Genomic DNA, 27,239 nt, shown 5'->3' with positions numbered 1-27,239 from the left:
TTTCTACAGAAGGAAGCATGGGCAGGGGGAGCAGACCATTAGTGCCTGAAGTTTCCAGGATTTGTTACTGTAGCAATAGGTGCTATTCATTTATTGGTTAATACTTAGATCTTCAGGTGAACCGAGAGGGTTCTGTAGCTAATTCCTAGGTGCCCTGAGGCTGAGAGGTATCCTGTCCTGTCTTCCTATGTCCTTCCATTTCCTGGGCAAAGCCAGCCATGCAAGGAGATCTTCCGAAACCGAATTGAAGCACATCTAAGCTATTCAGGAATGAGGTGCAGAGAAAAGCAAAAAGGCTTAGACACCTAACTGTCTGCACTTGCTATGGACACAACTGCCCTGCTGTGAATTTAGGGACTGAAATTTACTTCTGTCAGCATATCACCACAAAGGGAATCTGCCAACTGCTACTGGTACTGAGGGGCTCTGCTGTTGTCCAGATGGACAGCCAAGCAAGATACTGTACTTTTTTTTATTATTGACTGGGGGTAGGCAAAGGTTGAGCACCATGGGTGCACAGCAGGTATTCAGCAAGTAAGAAGTCGTGTACAACATGATTCAGAGTAGAACAGGTGTGTAAGGCAGCTGAGGGCCTTACCTCTCAGCTACGGCCTACTCTAGGAGAAAGGAACAGTACCAAAACATCAGGGGAAAGAGAAAGGGAGGAGAGGGAGAGAGGTTTTTCTCTACTGCACAAATAACAATAGACTTTTAATTAAATACATGTCATCAAGAAGATTCCTGTCTTTAGATCCAGATAGAGCAAGAAGATGATTTCAAATCTTTCATGTCCCTGAAACATCACTGGCACTAGGACATGACCATGTCTTGCTCCTTTCAGAAAATCCCTATAGCACGTACTGGCTCTGAGAGCTGCTTTCCAAGGCTTTGATGTGAGATAGGGTTCCTCAGTTCTCACTGGGTCAGGCATGAGACTGGTGCTGAAACAGCACAGAGAGCTTAGGCATTTAAAGGATTAAGCTGCCAGTAATGATGTGTAGTGGCCCCTAATAGCATAATCCTCTCAGTCCTTGCCTCATGGGACACTGAACTTTTTTGGGTACCTATAAGCAAATTGTCTGCTTGATGCTGACCACTTGAGGTGACCACAAGAACTGATCGGGCAGGTAGAGGGGGACACTGACTGGGCACAATCTACCTGATTCACTCACATAACATGTCCTGCCATAGCTCGCAGTCACATATACCTCAGAGGGCTGCAAAGCAAGTCTGGCTTAAGCCCAGCACTTGGGACTTCAGTGCAGTTCGCCACTGGTTCTTACTGTGCCAAGTGTCCAAGACAGACAGTGTCAACTTAATGCAGCTCAGCTAGGCATAGGCATTGAGCTAGTGCACTGAGCTGGTGCACTGCAAACAGCCAAGAAAACAGATGTTCTTTTTGCTAGTTTTGATTGGGAATTTATTTTCAGCTAATCAAAGACAAACTAGAGAAAAGGGAAGTGAAACTCTTGTAAAGCAATTTAGCCACCTGGATTTCAGCTCTGGATCACATCTTATGACAAATAAAAAGAGGAGGAAACTCTGGAAAATGTCCTTATAATTTTTATCTGTGCTTATGTTGTCGTCCTCTGTATAAATGGTGTGCATGTTTACAGATTGCAGCTACCTGCATGAAGCTATCAGGCCATACAGAGCTCTATCATATAAAATGGCAGGACAATGTCAAAGGGTTTCAGCACAGAATGTGAAAAAAGAGACTGCAAGGAGAGACTGGAACCTCAGCAAAACCCAGATGACAGTAAAACTGTATCTAGAACCATTACAGAAAGAACACAATTTTTAGTTTTATAAAGTAGATATGAGTTTAATCTTGCCTGGTCACATAAAAAAGGTAAACCCCAACTGTTAGTTATAAAAATGCTTTAAAAAGAGGTAAAATCATCTTTCTGTTCCCATTCAAGCTGACACCCACAGACCAAGACAGCCCCTTTTGCACGACATCTGTTTGTAGTCCTTGTGTAATTGTCCACTATAGTTTCTAAAACTGGGATCTACTGCTTTCCAAAACATATTTCCTGAAGTTTGAGCCATGCACATGTAAAAGTGAAAATAAAAATTCTGTCTTGGAAATACCTGAAGTTTTATTTGGGGGACTTTTGTTCTACTATTTTAAAACAAAATGGTGATGTATCTATATTTTAATGAAACACTGTGAAGGGAGAAGCTAATAAACTAAGATAGCCAGTTCAACAGTAGTTGCAGAATCATGGAGTCACAGAACGGTCAGGGTTGGAGATCTCTGGAGATCATCTAGTCCAACCCCCTGCTAAAGCAGGTTCACCTACAGCAGGTTGCAAGGAGTCTCATCCAGGCAAGTTTTGAATGTCTCCAGAGAAGGAGACTCCACAAGCTCTCTGGGCAGCCTTTTCTAGTGCTCCATCACCCGCAAAGTAAAGAAGTTTGTTGTTGGTTTTTTTTTTTTTCAGTTAGTGCACTAGTAGCAGATATGTATGATGGCAGGGAGCTCAGTTCATCTAACTGCAGCATCTTTACAGCTCTACAGCTGACCTATTATTTCTACAATAAGCAGAGAAGAACAGATATCTCTAGGGTTTAATTCAGTTCGTCTGTTTGAGTCATTCACATTTAGTCAGTGGAGTTAAGGTTTAGCTCACCCTACTTAGAGTTAAAATCAGACCTGGCTCTAATCAGACTCAAACATCTCAAGTTCCCAGTTTTGTGCTTCAGTTTACTAGTTATTCCTGGGATCATAAAACATCATGCTGTCCCTAGGAAACTTACCTGAATTTGACAAATCAGTATTTTCAAATAAAAGTACAAGATTGTACTAAAAGTACACCAATAGGATCAAAATCCATATTCTTCAACAGACAACTTGGGCGCTTGGCTACACAGATACGAGTCCAGAGGATCACTTGGACCTCCTGTGCACTGCTGGAGGATAAACAGTAGTTGATGTTAACACCTTCTGGTTGTTCCTTTAAAAGCCAGACATGCCAGGTAAGCTCAAGCTTAGTGAAGCTTAACTGAGACAAATGTGAAAGACACACTGGAAGGAACAGATCTGAAGACGCATGTGATCCAGTGTATTCTCATGTATTGATGTGCCTCAAAGCACTAAGAGAATTGCCTCTGATGTATAGCTGATGCATGAAGAAAGGCTCTCTCCAAAACAATCACACTTCTGTACCTGGTCACAGCTGGGAGCCCTGCAAAAACCAACCTTTCACAGTATCCTGGCAACTCTGGATGGAGTGTGCTTATGTGGGAGGGAAAAGAGGTAGGAGGGGGAAGGATGTGTGGCTGTTTTGAAAACAACTGTATAAATATGTTCATGTCAAGTTAATTTCTACAAGTGGCATGAACGGTACAAGAAGAGATTACTTTGTGCATTTTTTTCCAGTGCAGCTTTGATTTTTTATGAAACCACCAATTTGCAGATTTTTGGCCAAGTTCATAGCAGCAGAAATGACAGTTAAAGGCAAAAAGGATGCAAGATAATTACTTTCCTCCAATTACATTCTAACACTCAAATCCCAGTTGAATTGCTTTTATCTACTGTTATATCTGCCTGTTATTGCTGGGCATTAGTAGCAATGGTGAAATAGTTAAAGGATTTTTGCGGTGTAATGGTAAGCTGAAGTGTTGAACATGTACAATATCCATCACAAAATTCTCAGAGAAGAGGAATGCTCCCTGCCATTGGCAAAGCATGTGCGTATTTCTTAGATAAAATGTAATTTCACTTCTGGTTTAATTTTGTCACAAAATTCTTGCACTATAATCCATTTTTGAAAGTCTAAATTACAAATTATTCTGCTTTTATCACTAAATTGCTGTATAAACAATTGCATCTGAAAATTTAAAAATTTGCACATGAAAAGTAAGGTGCCATGTGACCAGTGCTAGTTTTAGAACTAAACTGTTGCCATGAAGGTTGTCTGGTAGAATAAAAAAAGAGCAAATATTTTTTACAAGATGGGCGTATTGGGAACCAGTTGTGGTTTCACAAAACTGTTTTCCCTTATCAGCAAAACTTATTGTTGTTTCAGGACCCTAGATTGTAGAAACGATCTGGAGAGAACAGCACAGGGTGATGATAAATCACATAAGTGATTATGTGAACAGTTTTGAAATATTGACAGCAGCTTCACTCTAATAGAACACTGGGACCAGCAAGAGCACACACAACAGCGTACATGTCAGCTTTCAAATTTGGAACAAACCACAAATAATTCAATAAGGAAGGGCTACCTCATATATGCTGGGGTATGGTTTAGCTCTTTATTCTCCTGGAGTTTTGTCCTGGTTTCAACTAGGGTAGTTAATTTTCTTCTCAGTACCTGGTGCAGTGATGTGTTTTGGATTGGTGTGAGAACAATGTTGATAGCACACGGATGTTACTTAGTTGTTACTGGGTGATGTTTATACTAAGTCAAGGACTTTTCAGTTTCTCAGGCCCTGCCAGCCAGAGGGCTGGAGGGGCACGGGAAATGGGGAGGGGACACAGCTGGGACAGCTGACCCCAACTAGCCAAAGGGATATTCCATAGCATATGGCATCAAGCTGAGTATATAAACTGGGGGAAGAAGAATGAAGAGGGAGACATTCAGAGTGATGGTGTTTGCCTTCCCAAGTCACCGTTACACATGATGGAGCCCGGCTTTCCTGGGGATGGCTGAACACCTGCCTGATGATGGGAAGTGGTGAATGAATTCCTTGTTCTGCTTTGCTTGTGCACATGGCTTTTGCTTTACCCATTAAACTGTCTTTATCTCAGACCACAAGTTTTCTAACATTTACTCTTCTGATCATCTCCCCCATCCCACTGTGGGTGGAGGGAGCGAGTGGCTGTGTAGGGCTTGCTTGCCAGCCGGGGTTAAACCACAATAGATTTTTATGGGTTTTTCTTTCAGCTCAGACTACATGACCTGTGATACATTATCCTGGAAGGAGCTGGTATGGCCTTATAGAAGACAATAAAGGATCTGAAAAGTCAGGGAAGGACACAGAAGAAAGGGGACTATGACGAGTGATTCCCAACTGCCCTGAAGCAATTGCAGTAGTGTATCCAAATGGAAACACTTTAAGCTTTTCTTGGTTGTTTTTATTTTGAATCATCTGAAGAAAAGCCCTAAATTTTCCATAGATGATACTTATCTACAGAATGTTGATGTAATTAAAAAAAATATATCTTCCATTTCCATTAAAAAATAAATGTACTCAAACAAAGTGTCTAGTTGGTAAATTGACCAGAGGATTTGTGTCACTGTAAAGGAACTGAAGATTCAGCCTCCGCTCTGAAAAGCAGATCAGTTACATGGTGTGTACTTGCACCATGCATACAAGATGCACTGAACTGATAATACTGCAGAATTTATCCAGGAAAGCTCAGCTTTGTATTTTCTGTAAGGTTTTAGAATCTCCCTACATAGCCTGTTTGGCACACTAACATAAAGGACTCAATTAAATACCTTATATTGGATTCTGAGACACACTTGTAACCGTGTTCACACACTGAACTCTAAATGCATCTACAGAAAAAAAAAAAAAAAAAAAGAAAGCAAATAAAATATGACCCCAGTGAGTAAGAATCTCCGAAATTATATACTAGACTAGAGCATTGGTCTTCTGCACAGAGGGAAAGATACCTCCTGAGTTGGACACTGGCATGTGCCTTGCATTTGCCTCTCCCTTCTTCAAACATGCATGATCACAGCGACATTCACAAAAGCCTGAAAATCCACTGAGGATAAATGCAACCCAGAACTCTCACAGAGTAGGGAGCCTTATATAAATGCCCTATGCATGGCAGACCTATGCATAAATAGAAAAATGCCACTGCTATATCACTCAAAATTATGTAAGAAAACCCGTATTGGCTCCAGTCAGTATGCAATGTGACCATTTTATATGCAGGAAGATTAGTTGATGACAATCCATTCTTGAAATGATTAAATCATTTTTATCTAGAAATGCTTGCATTGAAGAATTGACTCCCTAATATAAGCCCTTTTTCTGATTTCCTCCTAGATGCACAAAACCATGTGCCAGTTTATGCTGAGAATTGATTCTTTTAATCCACTGTGAAGTTACATATCTACTGTTTCAATTATTTCTACTTAGTTATGTATTCAATTTTCTTTTCTAATTTACTGCTCCAAGAGTCAAACTGAGCCCTTGCAATCATGCAGTTCTTTGCCTGTAAAACTGGTACTGGAGACTGAATTATGCCCTGTGGGCAGCCCCGCTGCCTCTAAACAGGGCCTTAGAGTCACCTCCTGTAACCTATTTGTCTTAAAAAATGTGTAACAGACTGTAATGAAACAAGGGTTTGGATACCACCTCATCCACAATTCATTCACTCTAATCTGTGTCGACACTATACGCAAAAAATAATGAGGAGGAAAAAACTGATTTCTTCTCATAAATACAACAATTTTCATCTTAATCACGCAAATAGTAGGTGTGGGGTAAGAAGATTCTTATAAAGCCACTTGTCTGGAGAAAAAAATAGAGCTTAATGTTTTGAATATTTCTGTATCATGATGCATATTTTACTATTTTTCACATCAGGTGTTCAGGATTAGATTTACCTCACACAACTTCAGACATATGACTTTCAGAGTGGTTGCCCTGGCTTCCCTTGTTGACACGTGAAATAAGCAGTTCATCTGGCCTACCCTGAATACCTGTCAGAGTGGCAGAAGAATCTGGCAGTGGAGGTGCCTCCTCTCTGTTGACTAGAAAGGCAGTCTGAAACATCTTTCACCCGCCTCAGTTTTGTTGGTTGGTTCTTACTGCAGGTTTATAAGCCCAATATTTACTTTCTGATTTAAAATTGGTCGTGAAATACAGATTACATAATAAAGTAGCCATCATTAGCCTGAGTGGAAAGAATTGCTCTGGCTTTCTACGGAAAACTTTAGAAATGCAAATGTGAAAGGGACACAATTTCTTTCCATTATGGGCTGTTTTACCCTTTCCTAAATCTGTTATTACAGACCCCAGCTGAAAAGTAATTCTCTATTCATATTCTTCACATTCGGCTACATATGAATACTTTCAGCCCATGTAGAACACTAGTTGAGTTTAAGCTGTAACTATTAAAGGTCTTGTTATTTATTTCCCACTTTCTCTTCTCCCTGCCCATATGTTAAACAGTTTTTTTCTTTTCTCTGTGCATTTTTTAATCTTGCATGGACAGAAAAGTAACTCTAAAGATTATTACAGTTCCTCAAATCCAAAAGCAAATGTACGTTTTTCAGGTTTTATTATTTTTATATATATAACATTGTCTTTATTCACTTTAATTGATACTAGAAATGGTTGCCTATCCAGCTTTGCTTAAAAAGAGCTTTTTCTCCTCTCAGGCTAGTGTTGCCCCTGGAACTCTGTTGTCTCATGGTTAATGAAACTCATAAACTTCTCTTTTATGTGTTCCTATTTGATGCTACAAAGGCTTGACTTCTTACAGATCCTTGCTTCAACTCACCCATACACTCAAACCATCAGCTGCTTGTCTGGCTGGGGACCTGGGAAGCTGTCATGCAGTCACACTTCTCCCAGCTGCCCTAGAGTCTATCACTATTTCACTGGCTAAATGGACATACATTTTCATTTTTCACATACCATCTGATACTCCTCAAGTTACTACTCAATTTGATCTAGCTTTTCCATTTTGATTTCAATTTGGTTCTCAGCATACGTTCTTATTCCACAAACAGCAAGAAAAGTCACGGAAACTTTCAGTCCTCCTTTTTGTCCTTATTTACACTCTGATACTTCTTCAGCCATAGCTTTCTCTGTACATTTCCTCCCACCAAGAATTAACCATTTACAATTGATTGGGTTTTCAGAAAGCAGTACGTTGCGCTAGCTTACATGGCATAAGCACAGACTGCCACAAATGTTTTCTTATTTACTAGCACTAGGTATGTTAAAACCATGCAAGAGTTAAATATTTTATTAACGGCAATGCCACAACTATTGAACTGGCCAAATTTGGTTTATAAAAACCCTTTATGGCATTACAGGAGAAGTAAAAATAGTCATTATTACTGAAAAAAAGGCTTAAAAGGAAAAAACTTAAAAAACAGGTAAAAGCAGAGAAAAGTGAGCACCGATCAATGGAAAAAAAAAAAAAAAAAAGTCCTGGAAAAATGTAGAAAAATATGAGAAAAAACGAAGAGTGATAGAATTATAAAAAAATGACAAGAACATTATAATTAGGATTACTGGGCACTTCCAAGCGAAATGCTTGTCAAAAGAGGCCAGTACTAAGCCATGCGGCTGGAGTCAAGGACAGGGCCCATCTGTAGGCGCACCGTGGCTGACACTGAAAGGGACTGACAATGGAGCATCAGCTATTCAAAGCTATGGGGAAAAGGTGAATATGACTACTGAGTTATAAACAGAACAGAGGAGGGGGAGGAAGAAAGCTATACTAAGAGTTTCCACGGTAGCGTGGTTGCGGTTGCTGTATTTTAAAAAATTATATTGGCACAGTGAGGAAGATTGAAATCTGAAGAAGACATTGTATGAGTGAGACAAAAGAAGATCAGTTTGTTTAGTTTACCAAAAAAAGAGATCAAAACCTTGCTCGATTTCATCATAGGGTTTCTTGAATGAGAAAAGACACAGGCTTTGGAAAGGATTTGTAGACCAGACGAGAAATGCATAGCAAAGAACACTGGCTAGAGGGTAACACCAGAGAATCCCCAGCCTCTGAAAAACATTTCTCTCTAAGAGTGTGCTTGGGTAGTTAGGTAGTTATTGAAATTAACTTCCAAACTCAATTTTCAAAACAAGACTGCACACTGTTAAGACATGCTTAAGCCAAATAGAGAGTATTTATAGCACACAACTGTAACAGCATCAGATGCAAAAACCAGTGTTATCCTGGAAGGCCACATTATCCCTTCTGGACTTGGGGGAAAAAAAAAAAAGATCTATGATTTCTACAAGTTACTAAGTCACATCAGAATAGAAACAACTGATTGAACTATGCTGTGATGACCCGAAGCTTCATATGCTGGCTACAAATAGCATGGTTTGAGCTCACTATGAGGCAGTTTGTTTTCTTCTCAGAGTGTTTCAGTGTCCAAACTTGATCTTGGAGATGTAGTAAGGTTTTAATTAGAGCAATTTCTCTCTGAATTCTTAACATTATTTAAAGCTGAAATGTGCCTACCAGTATCTCAGTAAATGCTATATCTGAGTGGGATGTATTTTTTCCCTTCCCTGGGGATTTTTTGACATTTCAGAAATGTCTTCTAAATTAGAATAAAAAAGAAAATGAAAAAAAAAAAGCCACAAATGACAAATTCAGGGTTTTAAAATCATGTCAATTGAACCACTTCCATAATTTCCATTTTCATGTCAAACTTTTCAGATATTTTTAGATTGATTAACTTTAGATTTCCAAGTAACAAGGCCATTTCAAAAACAACAAAAAAAAAGGTGGTTCAAAGTCAGCAGCAATGGTTTGGGAAAATTCCCTGATAAGTAAGAACATTATTCTAAACTACCCTTTGCATAGCTTCAACAAAGGGATATTTTTTTACAAAAAGCAGTTCCTCAGAGAAAATGTTTGACCCCTCCAAAAATGTGTATCACTGAGGAGCACAGATCTAACACAACATGTACTATACAGATAAAGAGGACTTAAAGAAATTTGATTTTAGCTGAAAATAGCAGAATTTGGTTTTAGCTATGAATATTATAGCTGAAAATTCATTTTTATTCTTTCTTCAGGGTGATTTTCAGTTGTCTTTCAGAAGGGCATGTCAAAAGAGTATGAATTACAAAAAAAAAATCATAATGAGGACAACAGCTAGCACTAGCGAGGATTTATTTTAAAAGCCTGTTTCACAGATGGCAGACAGAGGAGCTGGGTAAAATGCTTTTGAACTGTGCTGTGGTCAACAGCTGCTATTGAGGCTGCCTTTCCTTAACTAAGAGGGAAGTACATCTGGAGGAAGTCAGCCTAATCATGGAAATCATGAATGAAACTGGCCAGATGAACTTGTCATGAAGTGCAGTTCCAATATTCAGGTAATCCACAGTCTTTTAATTAGATATGCCTTTCAATTTGGGAAAAGCTTTTACTGAAACCTCATTAATGTAAGAAGCTAATCAACTCTTACAGCTGCACTCACCGAGAGAGTTTTACGTTTAAACAATTCACCATGAAATCGTTTGCCAAGCTACAAGTCTTGCCTGGAAACATGTGTAGCACACACTTTTTTGACTTGTTGCAAAACATCTGTCTCCTGCTCCAGTCAATGCAGAAAAAGATAAGAAATCACCTCTGTATGCAGTGGTGTGGCTGGCACATACACATCTAGCGTGAGCAGTGCAGAGTTTACACCCATTCTAAGAGGGCACTGGAAAATTGTTAAAAGAAAATAAAATTTTCATTTCTTATTTACCAAAAGACAGCACTACCCAGTTAAAATCAACACTATACCATTACTAAAGAATGATAAATGAACCAACTTCAGAAAGAATAATTAACCATTTAAGACAATAATTATGACTTATTCTTCCCACTCACTAGTTGGGACCGATAGAGAAAACAAGACATATAAAAAGACCACACTGCTTCCTGGAGCGGTATTTTAGCTATTTTGAGATACATAAAAGGGTTTGGGTTTGGTTTGTTTGTTTGTTTTTTCATATCCAGGGGTAGATAGATGCATAACTGAGTAGTTGTTTTGTGCTGTTATCTTTGTGGCATAACCCTGCCATCCTTGACTTGGAGGGGGGCTGGTGAGAAGTAACAGCAGCAGTAAAGCCTAGGCATCTCACGCTTTAATTCACATCATTCCCAGTGACAGGATTTTGTTTTCATTCGGAGCAGATTCTGTTTCTGCTACAAGGTTCAGGAGACAGCAAAATGCAGCCAACAAATTCATAAAATAGATCCTGTCAGACAACTACGGCTTCCTTAAGAAAGCAAGCAAGTAGTTTGACTGTTTGAATAAGAAAAAGCAACAGAACACACTGTCTAACTAGTTTTTATTATAATTCTGGCATTTGGGCTGCTTCATTTTCCTAACTTTTTTTTTTTTTTTTTTTTTTTTTTTTTGTCAGTTCCATGCAAATGTAAACTGTTTTTAAGCCAGTTTTTGATGAGCAGAGCACGCTCAAGCATAGTGGTGCAGTCCAGGAAGGTGGTACTCTCATTGCTGTCTGTGGCCATCTACATGGTTCCCTGGAAAGTTAAGACATATTTTTAAGCTGATCATGCACTATAAAGAGATGGACATCAGTGCCTTCTGACTACAGATAAATTTTTAAAGTAGCACTGTTCGTCATATTTAGTACAACTCAATCAATAGTATTTTGATTGCCACTACGCCCACAAAGGGAAATGGCCTTCTGCAGAAAAGAGACAAAAAAAGCAATCATTTATAGCAATGAAATACTTTAATTTTTAGTTTCTCAGTAGACTATCTTTTAATAGAAATAGTTTCTCCCATATGTAACAGATATTGATATGTTCTCATTATAATTCATTATTGATAATTATGTATAACATAATTGTGCTGTCTTTTCTATGAATACATGTACTGAGGAACATTTGTAAAGTGTTCTCCCCTGTTTTTTTAACTTATATTTTCTGCTGTGATTTAGTGACATTTCTTTCCAGACGTACTGAGAGTTCCGGCTCAGTTCCCCAGAGCCTTAACCTTTGGTAGAATAAGGAAAGCCAGCACACTGTGTCTATTTCTCACAGACAGGGATGCCTAACACCAGATACAAGCTACTGAAAATCAAAGCCCTTTGCTCTCATGCTCCCTTCTCTTTGAGACAAGATATCTCAATTAACTCCAAGCTTCTAGGAAGAAGAAATAAAGAGGAAAAGAGACTACTTCATCAGGGCTTTTAAATTTACTACTAGGTTCTGTGCATAATGATGCATTCTAGAGTGCATGACTGTATTTCCATGCCTTAAAAAATATTCTATTCTTTTCTTGCCAATGCCTAGTTTACAATTGTTCCATTTCTAAAACTGATTTTACCACAACAAAAAATAGTGTGCCCCACTATCGGTAAATTAAAGTCATGGTCATGTCCTAACACATATACTATATGTAAAAACAAGACACTGAGTCATATAGTTTCTCCCCCTGCAGGAGTTTGTTTGATGCATCCATGAAAAAAAAGTAAATTGCCTCTCTCTGTTTTCTTTGGGAAGGAGAGGGGAGGAAGGGGTTAATACTTCCAGGCATCAGTATAAACAAACAATTGTTTACCCCACAAAAATGTTTCCCAAAGGAAAAATGACCTGGCATCCAAAGCAGTGGAACTCAAAAACAACTTCTGGGGAGTAAGATGCCAATGTCCCAGCCAACTTAACAGCCGCGTGCAGTGTGCGCTGCTGTTCGGATGGGAAGGAAGCAGGCTTAGGGTACACTGCAAATGAAAGTGGTTTTCCCTGACTCCAGGGGGTCCCATCAACATTATTTCAAATGAAATATTAACAGAGGATATTCATAAGTAATACTCCTAGATGATCTAATAGAGTCAAGGCTTGCAATTATTTGAAATGAATGAGCCACAACAGCATACGCTGCTGCTTCAGAGTGGGTTTGCAGTGCTTATGTGTGTGAAAGAGCGACGTGGAGCACTCCTCAGAGAGCCACTAAAAGCTGCCAGCAGGTCCTGCAGGGTGCAACAATGAAGCCAGAGAGCCCCAGCACTGCACCAGGGTTATGAAACAACTGGCAGACTGGTGTGCACAATAACTTCAACTCTTCTCTGATGCTTGAAATAGGCTCTGCTGAATGCCAGCCCTCCCAGATGACTGCATTATAAAACCTGCTGAGGAAGTGCCAGTAGTACTCAAACTACATCCCAGAGGTATTCAGACACATCTTATTGCATATTTTTAGCTGTCACGCATGGCAGCAACTACTGTTTTTGTAGTACAGTAAATACCACTGTCTTCACTATACAGGAAAGTAAATTTTAAAGTTTAGATTAACACAGTGAAAAAGTGACTGATTTACTCAGTCTTTTATTTTTTACTTTCATAAAGTAGAATCTACTACAGATCCTAATATAGTAGTCTTTATCAGACAACATACCAGTCAGTATCTTGTCAATCAGCTTTGCACAGAATGAAGGGCAGCAAGATTTTCACTAAAATTCATACACAACCACAGTTAAGACCCAAAGACCGAGTAGGACATCACATGTCTATGGCCAAGCTAAAGAGAATAATGTGGCAGTTTCTAACAGCAGATTTAGGTCCTGCCTTTAATATCTACATCCTTCTTCCTCCTGCTGTTCTCACAAGAAGCATAGATCCTGGTGCTTTCTGTCTCTTATCCATGCAGCAGACCCAAGTCTTCAGTTTTACAGAATTGGAAATGGTTGTGAAATGGAAGAAAAAAAAATTCTTCCTATAATGGATGCATGATCATAGCATATATAACTGTGCCAAAGCTCATCCAACATGGATGTAATTGAGATACTGCTCCAAGGGAAATTGTAACTATACAACCTAGCTGTGTAAGTATCTACCTACATCTTAAAGGTGCAAGGTTTGCAAGAAGGCAAAGTGTCTTTCACAAGACAAGCTGATGTAGGTGGAAGCAGCAGAGAAGTTTCTGGGCATCATACACTACTTTCATAAGTGCCAAGCGCATTTGGTCAAGTTGGTATTAACATGGCCACAGTGCTACTGATACTTGAAAGTTCTTTCTGGTACATCACATATCACCTGATACATGTACCACATCTTTTACTGCAGCTCAAACACTCTCTTGCCCTCAAGCACAAACACATTAATATCCTGCCTCAAAACCATTCATGAGAAAATACAAGTAAAGGGGGGAGAAGTAAGAATAAAGAAATGGAACATGCAGCTTTTTAGCTGTAGAGCAGAATCAGAAAAAACCCTCTGTTAAACTTTAAGTTATGAGCAGCTGTTTATAAACAATTTGACAGGAATTTATCTTACAGTATTTTGAAGGACTATTTACTTTACACACAGAATTCTACACATCACAATCAGTTTGTACTCAAGAAATTGCTTCAATAAGTTGCAGCAAGCAAGGACATGCCCATTTACTTATGACCCATGCTTTATTTTGGAACCTTTTGTTGAAAAATAGGTTCGGTCTATGTGTTTTCCTTCGTTATGTAGTTTAGAACAGATCTCTGTATCCAGATGCAAGTACTGCATGGAATGTAACAATGGATATTGAACAGATTTGCTGAATAAAGGTTTTAGTTGTACCTAGCTTTGCCAAGCTAAAAAAAAAAAAAAAAAAAAAAGGAAGAGCTAAAGCAGGTTTCATGATCTCTTACTATAAGTAAAAGAATAGAGAGGGAAAATAAAGTTATAGAAAACATTCAAAATTAACAAAACAAGTGAGTGCTACAACATTCCCATGTAGGCACCTGACTGAAGAGTAGATCCTTATGGTTACCTGACAGTGCATCCTGACTTGCCAAGAGTTTGGACAGCATGCCCACTTTTATTATGGTCAAGAAAACTGACAACCACTAGGATGTTTCTTTTTATATCTGCTCAAGGTCCCTGAATACATTTTTTTTAAATTGCAAATTTGATTGCAGTTCCCCTATCACAATACATAAATGTATGACATAGGGCAGGAATATTAAACATCAAAGTAATGTTTTAGGACCATCAGTTCTCCAACAGGAATTTGTGAACATCTAACAAATATAGGATTGGCTTAATTATTTAAGCAGTATGTGAAGTGCTCAGACACCTGTATAAGCCAAGTACCAGGTAATGTATCTCCTGATCACTGAATTACTCCTGTATTTCCTCTTTGGATCCTGAGACTAAAGTAAAAGTAATTTGTCAAAAAATTGCTTCCATTCCAAGTTACTTCATTATTGCTTTTTTTACCATAACGCTGCTCCAAAATGTATCATCTCTGTATTTTGTTACATGAAAGAGTAAGCTATCACCTTAGGTGCTCTAGTTCCTATGAAAGCAAACGAACACAGAATAATATAATAGCTGATAACAGCATCTGTTCCTTTTTCTTTGTTGTTATTTTCCCACATTTCTTCCCTTTTTTTCTTTTTAAATTTTATTATGGCATCATTTTAACCTTAATTCAAATTTTTAAATGCGCTGTATTCTTGGAGACTCTTTACTTGTTAACTTTTGGCATTAAGAAATGAAAGGTTACTTTCTCAGACTGGTCTGCCAGAAGCCCAAGGATCTTGAAAAGTCTCCAAATACAGAATCATAGAATCATAGAAACATTTAGGTTGGAAAAGACCTTTGAGATCATCAAGTCCAACCTTTAACCCAGGACTGCCAGGTCCATCACTGAATCATGTTGCTAAGCACCACATCTACACATTTTTTACACACCTCCAGGAATAGTATGCTGTGGACAGTGGATGACATGTAAAAGCAGTCATTTACTGCCACAGGGGACAGACTTCATTGACTTTGGTTTTGCAAGTGTCTGCCCCTATTAGAACATAATGCTTTTATTGCATTTGGTAAAGCATTTAGTGATCCAAAGCAAAATGAAGTGAATGGAAGGGTTCCCAGAGGTTTTGATGACCTTTGAATGAAACTTTTTCTGCACAGATTGCTCCCCAGGGAAGGAGCATGCATTCATTAAGCACTGTGCATTAAAGTAACACAATACGAATGCTACGCAACTGTGTAAAATACAGTTGCTATCACTTACTTGTCTTAAAGTGTCCTGAAATGTTTTGCTTTATGACATTGAAAGTAATTCATTCTCTTGGACTGCTGTTGCTAAGGTTTCGTTTATATAAGTGTTTTAAGAAGAAAGCAATCTGAAAAATACCCAATTACTAGCACAGCAGAAAACTCATTCTTTCAAATGCCTCCTTTGAAAATGCTTTAGAATTTTTGCTTCTGTTGATTCAACAAAAGGGAAGCTGTTTAAACATAAATAGAATAGCAAGAGAATCTTCATTCAGTGCTCTCAAGAACTGGTTTTTAACACTTCTCAACAGTTCTGTGCTATTGTACCTTGATATCCTCCCCTTTACTCTCCAGCTTATATGGAGCTGAGACCAAAAGTACATAAAAGCATATCCTGTGTATCTGTGTCCCTTAGGATGCGCAGACATTCCTTAATCCATATTTTGATGAATACATATTGCCATTTCTGTGCCACAGGTCTGATACTTCCAGAAGGCGTTGGATCTAAGCACATGCTGAGTATTGCATGGGTGTAGGTAGGTTACATCAGATTCCCTGTTTGTGTGCCGTAGAGTTTCTCTGCATAGATGAAGTCCAGCAAACCCTGGGTGCGAGGAAGCTCCCTGGCTCAGGCACAGGGCTCGCACAGAAAGTTCAGGGCTCTCTGAGGGATTCATTGTGAATATGTGGTCACGCTGATCACCCAGCCGGCCGACTGGCAAGAACTACTTGTGTAGCTGGGTGCACAAACATTTGTCTAGCTGAAATTAAACACATGAAAGTGTGGGAAGGGAAACAGATCATAGGAATCCTGTTGTTTTGGATTACCATTTCTGGGCATCCCAGTGATGGATCAGCCCAACTGGAGGGAGAGTTTTCAACCCCAGCTTTCTGGATGAGCTCCTTACCATGCCCTATTACACTCAATAAGGATAACCCTTGTTACAGATCCCTCACTAGTCTTCTGTAACAAACACAAAATAATGCAATTTACATCATTATAAGAGGTTGACACCGTAGTAACTATTTCTCTGTAGATACTCCCTATACAGAAAGTCCTTCTATGAAGGAAGCAGGATGCAGTACTGCTCAGCTTACGCTAAAACTGTAAAGGAAAAGAACCTTTCTGCTTGCTGAAACAGGCACTGCAGGTCTCCCTTCCTAGAACAGTATCTTTGTTGGGATGTAAGTCCTGTCATGTTTTATCCTTACCTTTTGTAACAAAGAAGTCAGTTTTGCAGAAGAATAAGGAACAAAAAATGCATATTGATTTATTTATTACTCTGTTTCTGATATTGGAATGTTACCCTATATCCTTAGATAGAATTTCAAAATACTCCAAAGATAATAATTCCACAGAAATGCTACAATAATTACCAAAGAAATACAACCATATTTCATTTGGAAGAGGCTTTATAGATGTTTCTCTTATGTGCAGCAAACATGAGCCTCAGCTGGAATTCATTTTACTCTGATTTCCTTTCCTTTCCCTTTCTTTTCAACAGTCTCAATCTTATGTTTAATTTCAACAACTGAATGCCTAATGTCTGTGTTTCCATGACCTACCATTATGAAATCTGTACCAAAATGAATATTAGTTACTAATATGGGAAAGAGCAGTTTACAGCAAACAGAACTCTGTCATGTAATCTTATACCAGGGTTAAGAACAGTAGATAGGTAATTTCTTCTAAACCATAACACTTTCATCATTCAGATAGTAACTTGGAAACAGAAAAATCACCTAACAAGGTATCTTACCACAATTCTTCTTTGCCTTTTTTAGGTAAAGAAATTGTCCCCTTTAATGTTGGCAAGTTTTGATGTGTTGTTGTTTTTTGTGGTAAGCTCTACTAAAACAGAGAAGAATGAGAAGAAACTCTCAGCATGAGACCGTGGGTAAATCAAAGGTTAAGTGCTATAAATGTGTGTTAACATGAACAGGATGCAAAGAAGGATGGGGAAAAAAATAAAACTCTTGTTTTCAAATCTAGGCTGCTTGGCTGCTTTCACAAAGCAAAGTTGCATCTGTCTTTTCAGTACTCCTGCAAAAATAACCCTACTGTCATGTCTTATTCTGTTAGATATTCATGCTTGGAGCATTTTTTAAATGGATGTTTTATTGACAGCGTAACTTTCTGTGTCTTGGCAATATGTAGACAGGACTTAAAAAAACGTTACTTTTAAAGAACCATTTTGGAACTTCGGATTTAACATTTATTTTATTCAATTATTTTTATATTTTTATTTCTAAATGCATTTCAGCTGGACAGATTTAATTAAGAAATATAATTTTGGTATTAAGTTACAGATGAGGTTTTTAAATGGCTGGGTGTCTGCAACAGCAACAGCAAGAGAAGCTTGCTTCTTTGTGTAAGGAATCAGATAGTGGTGATCTAAGACCTGTATGGTGGTGCATGGCTCTACAGCTATACCTATACACAAAGCCTGTTTTGGAGTGCTTTCGTTTTGGTCAGTCCCATGTTTCTTCAGGCACCTGAGTTATCCGAGGTGGGAATCACCTGGCGGGTATGCTAACATTTACTTAAAACCACATGTTAAAGTCAACTGGCACTACTTCAAAAGCCCCCACAAGGATTAACTCACTTGTATAGAGACCAAAGCTGTAAAGGACAGTTCAACTGACTTACACAGTGAAATTGCAACAGCCAGGTGTAGCCTGACTGAAATACATGTGCTGGGCTCTCTGGTGAGGTACTTCAGTGCACGTCTCATGGCAAACTGAAACAGCAGAAAAGGAGATGATGGAGCAGGGGCAGAGCATCATCATTCTGACATGACTCTGACAGATGCTGAAATAAATGTATTTAATCCAGAGGCTGGAGAAGAACCTCTGATAAACAAATAGCCACAGTAAACATATTCTGGATCTTCCTATTTCTTCTGCTCAGCAGAAGCCCAGAAAATTATCCAGAAAATACTTTTCTACTGAAAGAAGGCAGAATACAAAAGGGAGAAACATTTCAGCTGGATCAAATGCAGATGGCAAAAACTCTTTCTAAAGTGTTAGCATTTTGGACATGCTAACATTGCAGAGCTCCTTTGCAGGGTATGTTTGCCCAGTTCAAAACATGGGTGGAAATCTCCACTACAGTGATTGTACCATCTGTAATTCTCAAGCCAGTTAATTAAAAAAAAAAATTTGGAATATACCACATGGAGTTGTGCTGTACCATCTATTCACAGTCTTCAGTGATTCCAGACTTGCCATCTATAGAGTCTACATGCTCCTTGCCAAGATTATCTCTTTGTTGACTTTCTTTTCAGGGTGTTCTCTTTGCAATATTGACTGAATTGTCTGAACAAATGTTTAAGAAATTATCGATTTGAAATTCTGAGTTTATATATGAAAAGCTTTCACTTTGCATGGAAAATTATATGTATCTCCAAGTGAACAAGTGAAGCTGAACCAAGTGTTGTAGTCACCAGATTTTTAAGTGATACTTTCTCATTACCAACAGAAGAGTAACAATCTGTGCAGTTTTCAAAGTTGCCCTATATATGCTCCACTTGCACAAATTACAGTATTTAGAATGAGACTAAATGTGATACTGAGGGTAAAGTAGAACAAAATACAACATGCTTTTGGAATGGATCATGATCTGTACAAACACTAAACATTCATGTTTTCAACCCCTGTGATGTTGGACTGCTGTAAAGAGGACTCTTCAGAGAGTATATCTCGTGACTCCTTAGAATATTGTAAACTGGCCTGCCTCTGACGTATCTTCCAGAAAATTGTGCAAAACACGCACATAAAATTCTGCTGGGAATACTATCAGCAGAAGCATTCAGGCTGTGCCTATTCTGAAAAGAGCTGTCAGCCTGACTAAACAAAGAACTCATTCTGTAACCTGTAAACCCATCTACAGCATCTGGCCTGGATTAAAAAGACCACAAAATTTGAATGAGAGGACTTTTCTGTGCATAGACAGGATCAAGGTCTGCAGACAACACTTGAATAAGAACATGGACAAATTCTGCCATGAAGCAAAGACATCAGCCATTCCTTACTGAAAAGATTCACCAGAGAAACCATCTAGGTATACATGGTGTATATATATGTATTTTATATATACATATTTTAATATATATTTATATATACATTGGACTAAGTGCCATATCCAGAAACATCAAGATATTTAAGAGTCTAACAGTCCAGGAAAGACCAGACAGTTTATAAAGTCCCCAGTCACATAGAATGTCCAGTTTTCATGAAAGTGTTTTCAGAAATCCAGATACTTAAATACTTCAGAAAATTTGCTTCCAAGTGCTGAAATCTAAGTACAAACCAGTAGAAAATCATTGAAAATCCATACTTCTGAAACCTCCAGCCACCCCACAATACAACAGAAACCTGCCTTAATCCAAATGCAAGGGTATTGTAACGGTTTAACATCACAGTCATCACTTTTTCATATCAGGTGCATATTTACACAGACCTTTCAGAAACTATAAAAAGTAGTACAAATATTTCTTGTTAATAACAACAAAATTGCATCTTGGTACAACAAAATTATTTCCTTACTTTTGGGAGGGAAGCTCTCGATCCTGAGCTTTGTGTAGTCATTGTCAAAACTGTAGTGATACCCAGTGCGACTCTAGCTGGAGCAGCATCCATGTTGATCCAGAAAGAAACCCAGGATAAAATGACAATCAGCAGGCTAGGAATGTACATCTGGATTAAATAGTATCCCATCTGACGCTCCAAATGAAACTTGACTTCAATGCATGTAAACTTTCCTAGAACATGAAATTACTTTCATAAATGCTTTTTGCACATTTTTATCTTGTTTTCTGAACATAAGTTAGATACATGGCCTGTTTCCTAACCTAACACTATAAGAAAGTCCTGATACACAAATGCAAATTGGCCATTTGTTGCTTGCTAGCTTTGGGGTGCATGGGACCCCTGAAGCAAACTGCCTTAGGTCTTCACGTTGGCTGAGAAAATGCATATTGGCACAGTTGTTTCACCTCCAGAAAATACAGTGTCATATTTCTTTTCTCAAAATTTAATGAGATTTTACTTTAGTCAAGTATAATGTTTAGTATTAAAAGGGGACAGCATTTTGCTCTTCTGATGACATGAGATTAAGCAAAAGTACTTAAACAGACAAATTGTAAACTACTAATCTGACAGACCTATGGTAGATCACACAGCTTCTCATTCTGGTCATGCCATTTGCCTGTGTCTGTGGATTACATCTTGCAGCAGAATCACCTCAAAGCCTACTTTGAATTTTGCCAAAAGTCTAACTCCAGGAAACCCACAACAATCCCTTGTGGGAGGTGTGTGATACTTCAAACAACAGGTAGCTGTTCTGGAAGGGTAGAGTAAGGAAGAAGTTTAGGATTGCCTGGCAGTGGAGCTAGTCCTGCATTGGGGGGTGGGGAGTCCTGAGTTGCAACAGCTCATCAACCGCTTAACCCAGTGGCTCTGTGCTGCTCTCCAAAGTATGGTGGTTTAGGTGCTGTGGAGGCTCTCACTTGAGGCAGACTAACCCCAGTACAAGAAAGTCAGTTCTGCCTGAAGTGTCATGCTAATGATCTCAAAGGACCCCTTTTGTGTTGGTTGGTCAAGTGCATGGAGATGTGTTGTTTCTCATTCATCCTTTCAGGGGAAATTAGATTTCTTGATCCTTTTGTGATGCACGTCTATTTTTCTGCTAGTCTAGAAAGCTGAACAGCAGGGTGCTAGATAGAGTTGGCACAAAGGACAATGCAGAGGCTGTTTGACAGAGACAGGAGTGAAGAACTGAATAACATCTCTTGGCAGGACAGAATGTTTAAAATGATGACTGGACCTGTGACCCTAAAGGCAGACTCTGAGGCCTGGGTAGTGGTTGATGCTGACCAGCCTGCCCATACAGGAGGGGACTCACAAGGGGTGGGGTGGCCACATGTGGCAGCAGCGGCATGAGAACAGCCCAACCTGTTGAATGCTCTCCAGATTCCTGTGGCACAACCTGGATGGTGTGGGTAGGAGAAGGCTGAATAATACAGCATTTTTTCATATTTCAATTTCACACCAAACCTGAAGGAGCATACTACAGAGAAGACAGTAATGTGGGTGCCTGTAGGCAAAGTTTTCTTTTGCTTGGATATTGCTTTTCAGTTCCCCTTGTGAGGCTATATACTTTTAGCTTTTTGTAACTACACATTTATTTTGTTTAACTACATGTAGTGGGAGCTACTAATTGGTGGTTTTATCCTTTGTGGGTAATCTTCTTGGGTATACAAGGAAGCTATTGCCCATGCTCTCCCTTCCCTCTTACTTTCAGCATTTGACCCTGCCAAGTGGTTATCTGACAGTAATTAGAAAAGCAGATGAACTCAGTTATTCAGAGTTTAAGTCACATGGTGGGAAATGGCTAAACTTCGTATCAGCCAGATTACAAGTGCATAAACTCTGTCTATTGGAATTTACTCTTGATTATGCCCTTTAAGTATGAGAATAGATGAGAAGCCACAGAAATCCCCCTTTTCACAGGTCTTGGACTGTGGAATCACAAAGTTCTCCTTCCTTGACACTTTGGGCCCCAAAATGAGAAGCTGCATTTATAAAAATTTAAAACAATTTTATTTTCATAAGAATTGAATGTGACTTTTTTTTTGGCAGAGACAGAACCTCTCACGCTTTGTTATTTTACGGAGTGAAACAAATGTATTTTATGGAACCAGACTGGCTCTTAGGCTGAAATGATGAAAAAGCTATTTCAAATGAGAGGGATTATATCTAATCCCAGCAAGCACGCAGCAAACCAATCTCTAAATGCTGCCCCTATTAAATAAACTCCGGGCAGCTAAATAAAAATTTAACAGCTTTCTCTGCTCCATAAAGCTAAAGAGAGAAAACACAGCATTTGAAATTTCAAATTAGCAAATACAAGAAAAAATAGAGTATTAAACAAACATTTAATTTCCCAACATTTCATGTCTGTATACTGTTCAGATCAACAATGAAAGCACTGTACTTTCAAATACTACATCTCATAAATTAGACCACACATAAAAACTGGTGATTTTTAGATATTTTTCCTCATTGGTAATTATATATGCTGGTAAAATAAATCATGTTCAGAAAAATAAGTACTTTCAAAGTGATGAATCAATATTTAAGAAAAGATTTATTTTGTTAAAAGTATTTCATTTTAAGGAAATCAAAACAACTAGATTTTTTATAATTTTTAAAAATTTTAAATTCCTTAATGATTTGACAGACATTAGGATATGTATATTAGAATATCATTAATTAAATTAAACAAAATTTGGAAAAAATCCTTCAAACAAAAAAGATAACAGGGAGCAATTTTATTTTTTCAGATTTAAAAATAAGTGTGGCTGAATCAAATAATCAAATTTCAAAATATTTTTTCATTTCACCCGTCTTTTCCCTTTACAAACTGACAACAGATGCAATTAGAACAATTAATAAGAAAGCAGAATAATGCTCACCAGTGTTGTAATGTTTTGTGCAATAACCCAGTTCTTTATCTTCTTTCAAAATAAACTGTGGCAAGGTTAAACCCTCTGCAACCTGCACAGGTCCATCACTTAGCCACTCAAATATCAGATCATTCATAGTGTAGCCAACTACGATAAAGAAATCAGAGTTTGTTAGATGATAGCTCACTCGAAAATATTCAAAGCAAATATTATAATGTCTGGAAAGTGTATCTTTTATTGCAATATATATTATCTTGGTTATATTTTTAAACTGTCTGATTAACAACAGCACTCCTGCTGTTAGTTACCAGTTACTATTACTCTATTTAAAGCAACAAGTAACATCCTTCTGTTCTGAAATACTGCCCTGGTTTGCCACTAAAAAAATATTTTGCTGCCCCATCAAAGATACTGTTTACAGCTGAAATTACATTTCTCTATGTCTAAGTACCAGCCTGCATTTTGCTTCATTTTCATCATTCTTTGATGATAGAGTTGGCATGCACGAATAAAACAAGGATTTCTAGACTGCAGAATGTTAGGTCCTTACTACAAAAAAAAAAAAAAAAAGAAAAGAAAAAAAAAGCAGCTTTTGCAAACCTGTGAACCTACCACTGAAAGGTGTGGAGGGCAAAGAGAGGCTTCAACTCACTGAAGTGTCTTTTTGACTGCAATGGCTACATCTCCATGGGTAACCCAAGCTGTGGCTGTACTCTGGGTGCAAAGGCAGGTGGTAACCCGCAGCTCATACCCACACAGCTAAATCCCCACAAAAACCCAAGGTGGCCCGGTACCTGCTGACTATTGGGAATGATGGCTGGTATATGCCGTTACCTGAGCCACTCCTGGTTTTGTCTGATTGTTACCTGGTACAGGTCAGAATGGTGACATGGTTGTGCTAACAGCTATACAGTCCTGCTGGCAGTGTGCTGGTACCCTAGTGCATGCCTTGGCCATGTTTATCTTAACAGCATAAGTATCCTAATAGGACCTCTGTTTTATCAGGTGTGTTGCTTCATTTTTCAAAAGACCACAGCATGTCTCGATCAGACATAGCTAATCCCTTGCTGTGTACTAACTGCTCTTAATTTCCTGAGTTTTAATAATTTCTCCTGCGGAGCATCACTGTGGTTATCCCTGGAAGTGGTGCAGCCCTGATGGGTGAGGTGATGGGCCCCAGGAGGGGGAAAAGGAAGGGAGCAGGAACAGCCAGAGACAGGGGACCCATGTAGTATGGTGACGGACCATTAAAACACTGTTTATGATTTTCCCATACAAATAGGAATATTGAGTCTCACCACACATATACGACAATATAGGTACAACCTAACCACCAAATTCTTTGAAAGATAAAGCAATTGGACACTCACAGCTCTCTAGCTGCATTGTACATGTCTGTACATCCATAGGAAAATTCTTCAAGTCCATGGGACAGGATAAGGTTAAAGTAAGCCTAAAATTAGAGGGGAAAGAAGAAAAAAAAAAAAAGAAGAAGAAGAAGAAAGAAGCTATTGTTAGAAATCTAAAGGTTTTATCCAAAGCCCTGTATTTTTAAAGGATCAAGACCAAATCTTAACACCTCAGAGGTTGGGCTCACTCTCCCCTCTAAACTTCTAAGGATGTAAAAGCTGTGAGGACAGAGTGTGTAAGCAAATCAGGTGCTCACTGCCTGCATTGGCTGAGCAGAGCAAAGGCAGAGAAGACAACATCAGAATAGCAAAAAAATGTTCTCCACTAATGTACTAGTGAATGTTTACATATAACACTGAACCCACATAATGCAAAAGCTGAAATGGCTGATCATGGGACACACATTTTTAAGCTTTGTTTTGAAAAAGCAAAGGAAGAAAACAACAACCATGGATTTTTTTCAATAGAGAGTGCTTTTGTTGTGTATAAGGCCCATTTCCAACCTTTCATTCTTACTGCTTAACCATTAAAAGAAAGAAAAAAAAACATCATACAGTAAAAGCTACAATTGCATGGCATTAAAAGATAGAGTGCAGGTAGAAGAAAGTAAGCCTAAAGGAACATTATCATACAAACTAAATTTCTCTTTTGATTTTTCTATTGGTATTACCCCAGATAAAGCATAAGTTTACTTGGATGTGAATATCCTTAATATTCTTAATGTTTCTTTCTTCACCCACCCTTTTTTTTTTAGTTAATTTTACTTTTTCACTTTTGATTGAAATCTGTTTCAAGACTTCTCCTCTGCTTTATTTCTTTTCAATTTTTGTGTGGGGAGAAGAACCCATTTTTGACAAACCAAGATACCGGGATGACATAATTACAAACAACTAGCTGCTCTGAAAAACAGATTTGTTAAGATTTTGGTTTAAATCATATGAAAGAGTACATTTTTATTTCAGATTACCTCCAGCACAAATAACACTTTTACACAAACCCAGCAAACCAATAAAAAATGTCTGCACCCATTTACTATTCAAGGATGAGAATTAATTGTCTGATTTGAAGGTACACTGAAACATTAACACAGTACAATGAGAATATTTTTTAAATTATGTCAGTGAACTCATGGGCCAGCTGCTAACCTTGAAGGTGTTTTCCCACAGACAAATGTAATCTCTACGGAGAAAGACTTCACTAAGTTCTGTCTCCTGCGGTGATTTTGTGCTTCTCACCACACAGAGCTGATTCAAGTTCTTTCAGTCTATTTCTCCACCATGTGAATTTTTGGGGATGACCTGACCAAGCCTTCCAGCCCTACTGTCCTGACATAAAATCACTATGACAAAAAGATGATATTTAGGTAACTGAGATCAAAATGGTCTCAGCCTGATCAAAAATCAAAGTCAACATCATTGCTTTTGCATACTTGTGGGCTACCTAGAGAAAGTCACATTATTTTCCTCTTGACGGTCTTCAATGTACAAGATAATATCAGAAAATTAGGGACTGGTTGTCTGGGGCAGTAAAGTGCACTGAGATGATGAAAAGCCCCCAGTAGTCCTCTCATCACTGTAGTAAATAACTTTAACCTTTGGGAGCAAACAGCATAAGCATTATTAAAAGTTCGTCATCTAGAAAAAAAAAGTATATCTAGTAGACATAAAAATGTCATTGAAAATCTTCCCTTTACTCATTTAAATATTTTAAGTGCTCTGCAAATGCTAACTAGTCTCATTTTTACTAGGTAGCTTCCTGCATTAAAGATTGAGCTAATTAAATTGATAATCCCCAATATTAACAAAAGATTGCTTCTGCCTTTTTTTCTGAAATGTTGCTATATCAATCTCTTCCTTTTCAGTCATCTTACAAATATGGCTTAGATGTTTTAAGTTAGTTTCAATCATGCTTTTATGCAAATGCAGACTTTCTAAGTATGTCATTTTTTTGTATCCATTGAAGTGGGGGCATGGCCTGTCCACCCCTCAGATTTTACTGTCAGGTGTGGACTGCACACTGACTTTGTTCGCTTTCTCCTTCATCCCTTTCTACCCCTCAAGAACCTCAAAGAATTCGAGTGTCTGACTACAAACATGGGCAAGTGGGGTCTTCTGTTAGTCTAGTATCAAACTCATGAGAAAGTGAATACAGCCAGTTGCAGCTTTCAGCCCTCATGGGGAAAAATTGTTCTATCTGCACTGATACTCTGGTACTAGGTAAGTAGTCTTTTTTTTTTTTTCTTTTTTTTTTTTTTCTGGAGGTGAGCTGAGAAAAAGTTCATTATGTAGGTTCACACAAAGGTTGAAATCTCTTCTTTTCCTAAACAATGTTGTCTTTCGGGAAGACTGAATTGTTCTCTACTCACCCCGACAAATGGAAAATACTTTCTATTCACTGTATTGATGATGCTAGCTTGTGAGATAATGCTCTTACAGTTTTACCTCTACTTGTTCATCCCAGCAGAGATGAACAGTTCTTTGTTAAGTTAGCATCTTTGCCTCTGTAATCCCTTTTACTAGGAGTAATGCAAGTGTTGAACCCAATGCTTATTGCCTGGTATTGTCCACAGATCCATTGATTTTCAACAAGATTACTACACGATAAATGTTCAGCTGCTGCATTCTGAAGTAGCTCCACTGAAGTCCATGGTGGTGGGTCAATTTATAGCAGCTGACTCTTTTTCAGTAAAAATA

General features: G+C 38.3%; 1 protein-coding gene across 7 annotated transcripts in view; it reads right to left on the bottom strand.

Annotated features, from left to right (window-relative positions):
• The window catches only part of GLRA2 (glycine receptor alpha 2), a 131,567-nt gene that overhangs the window by 62,089 nt on the left and 42,239 nt on the right, over positions 1–27,239 (bottom strand). For all 7 annotated transcript variants that reach the window (XM_027778985.2, XM_005231934.3, XM_027778984.2 and 4 more), the window contains exons 5-7: positions 24,507–24,589; positions 23,146–23,283; positions 20,216–20,430 (exon numbers count right to left, since the gene is read on the bottom strand). In XM_027778985.2, the coding sequence (XP_027634786.1) occupies positions 20,216–20,430; positions 23,146–23,283; positions 24,507–24,589 (436 nt within the window). The remainder of the gene's footprint in view (positions 1–20,215; positions 20,431–23,145; positions 23,284–24,506; positions 24,590–27,239) is intronic.

Source organism: Falco peregrinus, chromosome 4 (genome assembly GCF_023634155.1).
Source record: "Falco peregrinus isolate bFalPer1 chromosome 4, bFalPer1.pri, whole genome shotgun sequence".
Taxonomy (NCBI): domain Eukaryota; kingdom Metazoa; phylum Chordata; class Aves; order Falconiformes; family Falconidae; genus Falco; species Falco peregrinus.
The sequence above is the reverse complement of the archived record's forward strand: the minus strand, read 5'-3'. Positions and strand labels throughout refer to the sequence as shown.